At 42.4% G+C, this 12500-nt stretch overlaps 1 protein-coding gene across 1 annotated transcript in view; it reads left to right on the forward strand.

The window, feature by feature from the left end:
* The window catches only part of LOC143275994 (uncharacterized), a 50317-nt gene that overhangs the window by 26619 nt on the left and 11198 nt on the right, over positions 1 to 12500 (forward strand). The window contains exons 12-16 of the mRNA XM_076580363.1: positions 1370 to 1547; positions 2025 to 2114; positions 2560 to 2683; positions 5904 to 6050; positions 8580 to 8642. Of these exons, the coding sequence (XP_076436478.1) occupies positions 1370 to 1547; positions 2025 to 2114; positions 2560 to 2683; positions 5904 to 6050; positions 8580 to 8642 (602 nt within the window). The remainder of the gene's footprint in view (positions 1 to 1369; positions 1548 to 2024; positions 2115 to 2559; positions 2684 to 5903; positions 6051 to 8579; positions 8643 to 12500) is intronic.

The raw sequence follows: 12500 nt of genomic DNA on the forward strand, positions 1-12500 counted from the left end.
ACCCAGATCCTCTCTTCCTAGTCAGACGCGTTGATGATGATATGGATACTTATATAGCACCTATCCTCAGTTGGAGACCAAGCTGTAAGCGCTTTACAAACATGGGGACATTTGCACAGTAGGCTGCCTACCTGGGTAGAGCCGATTGATAGCTGCTATTGTGCACTGATGATTCGTTTCCTGTGTCATTCAGTCAGGTTTCAGTCATGCACAAATACACACTCATACAGACATGTAACATTTTACGTGTGTGACCGGTTTATTTATTTACCCTTTCCAGATAGGTAGCTCCGTTTTGGGGTGTGTGCATGTTTTGTATAATTATTTACTTGTATATTTGTATTTCTTTTTATCACAACAGACTTCTCTGTGTGAAATTTGGGCTGCTCTCCCCAGGGAGAGCGTGTCGCTACACTACAGCGCCACCTTTTTTCCCCTTCATGCAGTTTTATTTGTTTTTCCTATCGAAGTGGATTTTTCTACAGAATTTTGCCAGGAACAACCCTTTTGTTGCCGTGGGTTCTTTTACGTGCACTAAGTGCATGTCGCACACGGGACCTCGGTTTATTGTCTCATCCGAATGACTAGCGTCCAGACCACCACTCAAGGTCTAGTGGAGGGGGAGAAAATAGCAGCTGAGCCGTGATTCGAACCAGCGCGCTCAGATTCTCTCGCTTCCTAGGTGGAATCGTTATCTCTAGGCCATCACTCCACACTTGGGTCCGTTCTTGTTTCCATAACCCACGGACACAGATTACAGTATCTTAAACGTGTGTATTTGATCTTCTCTGTGCATATACACACCAAGGGGGTTCAGGCACTAGCAGGTTTGCACATATGTTGACCTGGAAAAATCGGAGAAAATAATCTCCATCCTTTACCGTGATGGTGATTTGAACTTGGGACCCTCGGATTGAAAGTCCAACTCTTTAACCACTCAGCTATTGCGCCCATTACCACAAGGCCACCACTCCACACACATAGCACACCCGCAAAATGTTACATGTCTGACTGAGAGTGTATGTGTGCATGCCTGAAATCTGATTGAATGACACAGCCGGGAAACGAATGATGAGTGCCCAATGGAAAGCCGTCAGTCGTCGGGCTCTACCCAGCAGGTAGGCAGCCTGTGTGTGCAAATAACTCCTGTGTTTTGTAAAGCGCTTAGGGCTTGGTCTCTGACCGAGGATAGGTGCTAAAGAAGTTTACATGCCAGTCAGCTCTACCCAGGTAGGCAGCATGTGTGTGCAAATGACTCCTGTGTTTTGTAAAGCGCATAGGGCTTGGTCTCTGACCGAGGATGGCGCTATACTAAATATCCATAATCATCATCATCATCATCATCATCAACATGGCATCATCTGTGCAGCCCGTAAGCAGCGGGACAAACAGGCCATGCTGCAGCAGCTACAGGAGAAGCTACAGCAACGGCTGACACGAGCGTCGGAAGCCGAGGCGCAGGACGCCCAGGAGCAGCAGATGCTGTGCGAGGAGCAGTCCCAGACCATCCAGAAAGTGCTGGCGTCTAACATGGACCTCACTGAAGAGTCAGTGGTGTTTTGTGTGTGGGGGGGTTGGAGGAGTTGTGTGTGTGTGTGTGTGTGTGTGTGTGTGTGTGTGTTTGAGCGGGTGGGTGATTGTGTGTGTGTCAGCGTGTGTGTGTGTGTGTGTGTGTGTGTGTGTGAGCGGGTGGGTGATTGTGTGTGTGTCAGTGTGTGTGTGTGTGTTTGTGTAATACTGATCAATTGTTAGCTCAATGCACATGATGATAAAGACATTTTCTATTCTATTCAATTATAATCTATACTACATTATTCTGTTCTATTCTATTCTATTCTATCCTGTCCTGTTCTGCTTCATGTTTGAACTTTCGATTGTACGCTACCTGTCTTCCACCTCCAGTTTTTCCCAACTGATCAGTTGTGACCCCAGTGCAAGGGGCGTGATAAAGACACTTTCTGTTCTATTCTATTCTACTCCATTCTATGACTGGTGATCGATCATCTTTCTGGTGGTGTGCACAGGGCCAAAGACAAGATCCTGAAGCAGCACGAGCAGAACATGCAGGCCTTGTCCAATCAGCTGCAGCGTAGTAAAATGAGGCAACAGAAAAGGTGTGTTGAGGGGTTGGGGTTGGGGTTTGCGTGTGTGTGTGTGTGTGTGTGTGTGTGTGTGAGAGTGTGTGTGTGTGTGTGTGTGAGTCAGTGAGAGTGTTTATGTGTATGTGTGTGTGTGTGTGTGTGTGTGTGTGTGTGTATGTTTGTCAGTGTGTGTATGTGTGTGTGTGTGTGCGTGCATGTTTGTGTGTGTGTGTCTGTGTCTGTGTCTCTGTGTGTGTGTGTGCATGTTTGTGTGTGTGTGAGTTATTGAGTATGTGTGTGTGTGTGTGTGTGTGTGTGTGAGCGATGGAGTGTGTATGTGTATGTGTGTGTGTGTGAGTCAGTGAGAGAGAGAGAGAGAGAGAGAGAGAGAGAGTGTGTGTGTGTGTGTGTGTGTGTGTGCACAGTGATAAGGACAAGTTGTATTCTTTTCCACATGACAAAAACGTTGATGTTCCAGCCTGGAGATGAAACTGAACCAGCGCCGAGCGCGGATGGAGGAGTTGAAGAAGAAGCAGGAGGACCTCCACACAAGGAGGCGAAACATGAACGAAAAGGAACGGGAGAAACTGGAGGCAGAGCTGGTGAGAGCTGTGACCACCTAATAATAATAATGTTGTCCTTAACGTTAACTCACTCGGTACGGCCAGTCCTCTCTTCTCCTCTACACAGGCCCATCGGATGTCCAGTGGGTGTCTGAATGACCCAACCTTTAGCTTCCGTCGTAAAAATTGTGGTATTCTTTGTCAACATTCACCTCTTCAATATAAGAGCCTTCCGCTTGCAATATTTTGATGATGGTAATTGGGGTGAAACGCTGTTAACGTCGTCTCTTTCGCCGTTCGTATGGAGAGAGTTAACGTTAATCCTCTTCACTCCAGCTTCAGCAGCAAGACGCAAACAAATGAATCTTTTTCCTGTGGTTTTTTTGGTCGTGAATAAGCCAGCTGATTTGGTTCTAGGTCTTGCCTGATGTTTTCATTTGCTTTTCCACAGTCCTTCTCCATGAGTCCAGTGGTCTGCCTTTCTTTCTTTTTCCCAGGTGGTGCCCATCTGACGGCAGCTTATTTTGTATTTGAATTTGTATTTGTATTTCTTTTTATCACAACAGGTTTCTCTGTGTGAAATTCGGGCTGCTCTCCCCAGGGAGAGCGTGTCACTACACTACAGCGCCAACCTTTTTTTTTTTTTCTGCTTCCATTTTTATTTGTTTTTCCTATCGAAGGGGATTTTTCTACAAACTTTTTGCCAGGAACAACCCTTTTGTTGCCGTGGGTTCTTTTACGAGCGATAAGTGCATGCTGCACACGGGACCTCGCTTTGTCGTCTCATCCGAATGACTAGCGTCCAGACCACCTCTCAAGGTCTAGTGGAGGGAGAGAAAATATCGGCGGCTGAGCCATGATTCGAACCAGCGCAGTCAGATTCTCTCGCATTCTAGGCGGACGCGTTACCTGTAAGCCATCACTCCACTGATTTTATTCATCCTCAGGACAGTGGCCCAGCCAGCTCCAATATCTCTTTTTCACATCATCCATGATGTTGTTGATGCCTGTGCGTCCGCTCACTTCTTTGCTGGTGACATGCTATTCCTTGTGAAGTCTGAGGATTTGATGGAGACACTGTCCTTCAAAGACTTCAATCCGGCTTTCTTCTTCTTCGTCTTCGTCTTGTTCTTCATGCATGGCCTGCAACTCCCACGTTCACTCGTATGTACACAAGTGGGGTTTTACGTGTATGACCGTTTTTACCCCGCCATGTAGGCAGCCATACTCCGATTTTGGAGGTGTGCATGCTTGGTATGTTCTTGTTTCCATAACCCACCGAATGCTGACAAGGATTTCAGGATCTTTAACGTGCATATTTGATCTTCTGCTTGCGTATACACACGAAGGGGGGTCAAGCACGGGCAAGTCTTCGCATGTGTTGACCTGAGAGATCGGAAAAATCTCCACCCTTTACCCACCAGGTGCCGTTACCAAGATTCGAATGAGGGACCCTCAGATTGAAAGTTCAACGCTTTTTAACCACTCGGCTAATGCGCCTATCAAGCCAGCTTTCAGTTTCTTGTTTGTTTTCCAGGTTTCTGAGGAATATAGGAGGACTGAGCAGACATCACCTAAAAATACCCTCAATGCACTGTTAATGTTATCATGTTATTTCATTTTGTATTGTATTGTGTTGTTTTGTATTTTGCTGGATAGCGTGGTGTTACGTTATGTTGTATTGTACTGTATTGTGTTGTATTGCAGTCTTGTATTCTACTGCATTATGTTGTATTGTGTTGCAACATACTGTGTTGCATTGTATCGGATTGGTTATGTTGTCTTATCTTGTCTTGAATTGTATTGTTTTGCATTGCATTGTACTGTATTTTACTGTATGTGCAATATGTTGACCATGTGTAAATGCATAGTCTAGAGGTATGCATATAAATGTGAGTGCATGTGTGTGTGGATGTGTGTGTGTGTGCATGTGTGTGTGTGTGTGTGTGTGTGTGTGTGTGCGCGCGCGTGCATGTGTGTGTCTGTGCACATATGTATTTGTGTGTGTGTATGAAGTAGTGGAAAGGTGATATTTTCTGCCAAGCATTATTTGACTTTGCTGTGTATTATTAGTTTAGTTTAGTTTTGTTTTTTGTTGGGTTTTTTTTGTAGTTTTTTTTGTGGAACACCGTCTTTTACTTTTCTGCTTGTAGTCTCTCTCTCTGTCTCTGTCTGTCTGTCTGTCTGTCTGTCTGTCTGTCTGTCTCTCTCTCTCTCTCTCTCTCTCTCTCTCTCTCTTGACTTCCCGTACTCTTGATTTTTTTTTTTCTAACTGAGATAATAATGATAAAGTGGCATGGCCATTATAGTTGATTGTGAGCACAGTACCAAGTGTGTTTCATATTTGTATCGGTTACACAAAATTTGTATTATTTTCATGTACCCACACAGAGTTAGCCCCCCCCCCCCTTGCTCCCCCCTCCCCTCCACCTCAACCGCCCCCCCTTTTCATTCGAATATACAGAAATGTCGATTTCTAACTAATAATAACAATCATCATTATGATAGAAATGATAATAATCCAAATAATAATAATAATAATATCATTTATTTTCAGTCTAATATCATCATCATAGATGAACAGACTATAAATAAATAAACGAACGAACCAATCAAAATCAATCAATCAATCAAAAACACTTTATTAATCCACATGGAAATTAAGTTGTGCAATCACAGGCTCATTGTAAACACTGGCATAAAATCATGCGCAACATAAGAAGAGATTAAAACTAGTCAAATAAGAATTCCCAATAGCTGACGATATACTAACCCCCCCATCCCCCACACACACATACTCATGTTAAGACAATAGGGTATTGCACAACAATATTAACAAATGAAAACATCCAACAAAAAAAGGGTATAAGATTACTAAAAATGACATGCGCGCACGCACGCACACACACCCACACACACATACACACACATGCACACACACACACACACGTTAAGACCATAAGGTATTGTACAACAATACATAAATAAAAACATCAAGGGAATAAATCGTATATATAAGTAAAAAGCACACACACACACACACACACACACACACACACACACACACACACACACACACACACACACACACACACACACAAACAACGTATGCATGCACATAACATATGTCACGCCAATAAGATTAGAACATTAACATTAAGATAATTAACCACACAGAGTCTCCTGAAGTGCACACACCTTGTCTTATCTTGTCTGTGGACTCTGATTCCGATTCTAACCACCTGACTCTCCCACGCAGTCCCAGAAGATCGCGGCAGAGGAACAGAAGCTGGAGGAAGCCAGACAGGCGGCAGTGGCCGAGTTGCGGAAACAGCTGGCGGCAGAGACGACGGAAGCCTTGCGCGTTCAGGATGAGGAGATCGGGCTGCTCATCGCTCGTTTGCAGGTCAGTTTCAGTTTCAGATTCTCAAGGAGGAGGAGGAGTCACTGCGTTCGGACAAATCCATATAATTATGTGCCACACCACATCTGCTTGGCAGATGCCTGACCAGCAGCATAACAGCATGATCTTTGTAGTTGCATTTTTTGTGAAAAGAGAGACAGAGAGAGAGGGGATGAGAGAGAGTGTATGTGTGCGTGTGTGTGTGCGTGTGGTGTGTGTGCGTGGTGTGTGTGTGTGTGTGTGTGTGTGTGTGTGTGTGTGAAGATGTGCAATGCGGTTTGGCTGACTGAAGTGGAGAGGCACGTAAATTTCAGTAATCTGTATATTTGTATATAGCTATTTCCATTTGGTGCCATTTGATTTATCTTTTTATTTTCTATTCATTTTATTTGTTTGTTGTTTTCTTCTTATGTTGGACATGTGCTGCTGCCAAAAAGAAAACATCTGTACCAAAGTATAGACAATAAAGTTTGTGTATTGTGTATTGTGAACACAACGCCTTGAGTGTATGCTCATATGATTTTGTGTACCTATCAGAGTGGATTTCTTCCACAGAATTTTGCCAAAGGACAACACTCGTTGCCATGGGTTTTATTTTTCAGTGCTCCAAGTGCATGCTGCATATGCGACCTTGGATTATTGTCTCATCCGAATGACAAGATGCTCAGTTTGATTTTCCAGTCAAACTTGGGTGGAGGAGCGAGAACGGTATTCAGACTGAACCCACACCCTCACAGACCCTCTGTATTGCCACCTGAGCATCTTAACCATTCTGCCAACTTCCTCCTGCAGGTCAGGATGGGGAAGAATGACTGGGACTGGCAGGGAGTGACTGTGTAAAGATGCGTACATTATGTGGTGATGTGTTAATAACCCCCTTTTTTGTGAAGGGCAGAGGCCTCGATACAAATGCGAACGATGAAGGCTATGTTTTAATCTCTTCCTCATCTGTACAAGGGCCTCAAGGGAGCTAATCCAACACCTCTTAACTGCTTGAACCTTGGTGAAATGAGATCAGTTTGGGTCATGTATTTGACATGCAGTCAGTACTTTTCAGTGTTGTGAATTGACTTGATTTGTGCTGAACAAAGCGATGCAGTCCTAAAAGAAGGAAGTGTAAATCAAGAACGGTGACTGACAAACCAACCTGTACTTTCTGTCTCATCTCAGTGAGGTGACAGCCCTTCACTGATGAGTATACTCGTCAGCAGCAGTTAGGGGGTTAACGTGGTGATTGAGTCTGTTTGTGCACGTGTGAGTTTGTATGTGAATTTCTCAATACCCCTCACACCCTCTTTCCCAAATTTAAAAAAAAAAGGTTATGAAAAAAAAGAAAGTCCTTAGGAAACTTTTTAGTTCCTCCACAATTTTGTTTTTCAGACTTAGAATATGCATGTGATACTGTGATTCATCACTGCTTTTGATTGATCGTTCTCTTGACGGGCGCAATAGCCGAGTGGCTAAAGCGTTGGACTGTCAATCTGAGGGTCCCGGGTTCGAATCACGGTGACGGCGCCTGGTGGGTAAATGGTGGAGATTTTTACGATCTCCCAGGTCAACATATGTGCAGACCTGCTAGTGCCTGAACCCCCTTCGTGTGTATATGCAAGCAGAAGATCCTGTAATCCATGTCAGCGTTCGGTGGGTTATGGAAACAAGAACATACCCAGCATGCACATCCCCGAAAACGGAGTATGGCTGCCTACATGGCGGGGTAAAAACGGTCATACACGTAAAAGCCCACTCGTGCATGTACGAGTGAACGCAGAAGAAGAAAGAGAAGAAGATCGTTCTCTTTTAACCCCACGACTACTGAACAAGGGTGAAACGAGATCAGCATGGTATCAATGTGACGGTGGTTAGTAGTTTGCACAGGACAGGAATCAGACCTCTGCCGGAGTCTGTACTAGTGGATCACGGTAAGTATGTTACTTAAACGTAATTTTAGGAAGAAAATTTCCTTTTAGTCCCAAGTGGAAGACGTCCAACCAAAGAATAGCTGTTTTATTCCAGTGAGGTGGCAGCCCTTCACCAGCGAGCATGTCCATCATCATCACAGTCAAGGGGTTAAGCATTGATGAGACAGGTGCAGAGGCTAAACTGTTAGAATGCTGGATTCTCGACCGAGTTACCCGGGGTTCAATCCTCAATTTTGGCGCATCTGGCGGGTTAAGGGTGGACATTGTTTCCAATCTCCCAGGTCAACATATGCGCAGACCTGCTAGTGCCTGAAGTCCTTTCGTGTGTACACGCATGCAGAAGATCAGATTTGCACATTAAAGATCCTGTAATTCATGTCAGCATTTATAATGGAAACAAGAACATACCCAGCAAGCACACCCCAGAAAACGGACTGTGGCTGCCTACATGGCAGAGTAAAAATGGTCATACACATAAAAGCCCACTGGTATAAACGAGTAAACATGGGAGTTACAGCCCATTAATGCAGAAGAAGAAGAAGAAGAAAGTACATTGACAGTTGAGGATGTATTGAGTAATGTTGTAGGAATGGCCTGATGTTTTTGTGCACAGGTGGGACAAGCCAGGCGTAAAGCCATTCTGGAAAGGCAGGATAAAACTCTGAAGGAACTTCAGGTATGTTGTGTGTGTGTGTGTGTGTGTGTGTGTGTGTGTGTGTGTGTCTGTCTGTCTGTCTGTCTGTCTGTCTGTCTCTCTCATATATATATATATATATATATATATATATATATATATATATATATATATATATATATATATATATATATATATCATAACTACAGACTGTTCAAAACTGGTTTTGAATGTGAGCAATATTCTGACTTTGTGGATAAAAAGTGTTTTAGAGACTGCTTGATAAAATTATGGCTTGGTTTGCTCCCAATAAATGGATCATTTTTTTAGGAGAGCATTCAAATGTAATTCGAATTACGCATGTAAACGTTGTAACCTGGTCGAAGATGAAAATCATTTTATAAACAGTTTTGACCTCTACAATAACTTAAGGCAAAAACATCTGAATTCTGAAGGTCAATCGTATGTTCACTTGCTGAAGAATGGTTCAGTATACAGTATTTATAAACTCTGTGTTTACATATTTAATGCCCTGAAGATACAACAGGAATTCGTTGACAGCAATGAAGAAATTTAGAAATAATTTACAACGCACAAGAAGCACTTTTGTTCTCCAGGTTTAAATTAGTATGTATTTTACATTGAGTTGTCGCTGCGTGATCACCATATTGTGTACTTTTGACCTCTTTCTAGGGGCCGGAGGCCTGGAGATTAAAGTTTTTGTTCTCTCTCTCTCTCTCTCTCTCTCTCTCTCTCTCTCTCTCTCTATATATATATATATATATATATATATATATATTTTTTTTTTTTTTTTTTTTTGTTTTGTTTGTTTGTTGTTGTTTTTTTTGTTGTTTTGTTTATTGTATATGTGTGTGTGTGTGTGATGTATATTTATATTTATATAGCACCTAAAGGCAGTTCTCAGTCAGCTCTGCCCAGGTTGGCAGCCTGCTGTGTTTGGAAAATGCTTAGAGCATGGTCTATGACTGAGGACAGGTGCTACATAATATGTATCAACACCAATCAGTCAACCAACCAATCAATATATCTTACGGCTGGTTACCTATAATTGCTTGATTGGTTGGTCGATTGGTTGATCAATTGGTTGATTGATTTATTGACTGAGTGATTGGTTGGTTGATTGATCAGTTTATCAATTGGTTGATTGATTGGTTGGTTGGTTCATCAGCTGGTTGGTTAGTTGATCGATCAGTTGATTTATTGGTTGGATGATTGATTGTTTGGTCGGGTGAATGACATGCAGCTGGCTGTCTCAGTTTTGGTAAGTTTTTTTCTTTTGATTTATAGGCATAGTATATATATATATATATATATATATATATATATATATATATATATATATATATATATATATTATTTTATTTATTTTTTTTTTTTATTTTTTTTTTTTTTCAGCAGGAATCACATATAATATATGAAATATATGAAGTCATTGCTTTTTTTTTGTCGGTGGTTGAATTCGTGTTTGATGTTGTTCGCATTATTTTATTATGTTTGGTTAATCATCCGGTTCATCACCAGCTGTTACCATGGTCAACATTACCATGTTTGTTTGTTTTGGGTTGTTCTTTTTTGTGTGTGTGTGTGTGTGTGTGTTGCATGTTGCGAAGTTTTCATATAAAGTCTCCACTAGTTTCAGAACTTGATGCTAGTGTAGCATAATCACCACTGCCATCGTCATCATCATCATCATCATCATCATTGTTATCACCATGATCAATCTTTGTCCATCTTATTAGACATAAGATTTCATCATTTCGTCGTTTCAGTTTCAAGGAGGTGTCAAAGTGCACAGACTGATCCATATACGCAACACCACATCTGCTGTATGATGAAAAAGAAAAAAAAGGAAAAGAACAAGAGAGGCAAGGCCTTCAAGACTCACTTGTGATAAATTAAGTCCCCTAGCATTAATTACAGAGTAATTTCCCTTCTTGTACTATCTGCACCAAAACGTTTGGAAAATAAATAAAAATTCCATGCTTAGCAAAAGAAATTCCTGTTTGAACAAAAAATTATAATAACGATTCCTCTTGTTGTTGTGTCAGAATAAGAGGTCAAAGTGCCAAGTTTAGAGAATACAAAAAATATAAATATAACAGTAAATGCAGTTTGCATATAATTAGGCTTCTTTTTTTATTCTTTTGTGCCCATCCCATAGGTGCAATATTGTTTTAAACAAGATGACTGGAAAGAACTGAATTTTTCCTATTTTTATGCCAAATTTGGTGTCAACTGACAAAGTATTTGCAGAGAAAATGTCAGTGTTAAAGTTTACCACGGACACAGACACACAGACACACGAACACACACACACACACACACACACACACACACACACACACACACACACACACACACACACACAGACAACCGAACACCGGGTTAAAACATAAATTCACTTTGTTTACACAAGTGAGTCAAAAAGGAGCAGGTGCCTGATCTTCTAAACCCAACTTATCAGGACTTGAGTCTGTCACAAACTTCAGTCACTGGATCATCATAATTGGTGTTATCGTCCTCTAGCATCACCATCACAGTCACCACCACCACCACCACGGTCATTACCACAACCACCATCACCATCACCACCATCACCATGGTCATTACCACAACCACCATCACCATCACCACCATCACCATGGTCGTTACCGCAACCACCATCACCATCACCACCATCACCATCACCACCATCACCATGGTCATTACCACAACCACCATCACCATCACCACCAGCACCACCATCACCACCACCACCACGGTCATTACCAAAACCACCATCACCATTACCACCACCACCATCACCATCACCACCACGGTCATTACCACAAACACCATCACCATCACCATCACCACCACGATCATTACCACAACCACAAGCACCATCACCACCACCATCAACCCACTACCATCCAATGACCCATGATTTTTAAAGAAAAAAAGTTAACACACACACAGGCATGCACACACAAACAAACACAGATGGAAGGAATAGACGTGAATCCATGAGATTCAGGTACGGATGTGAACATGATATGATATGATTTGAACCAGGATGCCTAGTTAACTCTGTAGGTAAAGCGCCAAGCTCGCAATCCGAATGTCGTGAGTTCAGATCACAGAGACAGCCAACATAGAAATAAGCATTTTTCTTGCCCATCCTGCCTTGTTAGTGTTCTGGTTGTGGTGTCAGTGAAGTGTAAGATAGGTCTCCTTCTCTCTACCAACCCCCCTCCCCCCGCCCCCCCCAAAAAAACAACATAAAAACAAAAAAAAAACAACAAAACTTACTGCAAATTTATTTCATATGTATCCAGAATCAGACTACCTATACCAACGCTTAACTTTCCCACCACTGCGGTCTGTTACCCGGTTTCAGTTTCTCAAGGAGGCGTCACTGCGTTCAGACAAATCCATATACGCTACACCACATCTGCTAGTCAGATGCCTGACAGCAGAGACTGCGGTCTGTCATGACTGTCGGGCCTTAAAATCCACCTCTTCCCAAGATAGCCTCCCTTCCCTGCCCCTTCCTTGTTTTCAGTTTGTTTGTTGTTGTTTTCAGTCTAGAGTTATGCATGCATGTGACTGACTGTTGTGAAAGCGCATTGATTTGTCTCTACACAAGATTTAATGCTATACGAATACTGATTGATATGATGATGATGATGATGATGACTACGACGTAGCCAGAAGAAGGTGACGACAGGCAAGGAGGTGATATAAACTGAGTGTTGGGCCATGACCGAGGATAGGCGCCAGATAATTATAAGCATCCATATCATCATCATCATCATCATGTACAAACACACACAGCATTGCGGTCTATCATGACGTGTCGTGTCCAGGACCAGATGGAGACGAAGGTGGCGACGGGCA

The sequence above is a fragment of the Babylonia areolata genome, chromosome 2, assembly GCF_041734735.1.
Source record: "Babylonia areolata isolate BAREFJ2019XMU chromosome 2, ASM4173473v1, whole genome shotgun sequence".
Lineage (NCBI taxonomy): Eukaryota > Metazoa > Mollusca > Gastropoda > Neogastropoda > Buccinidae > Babylonia > Babylonia areolata.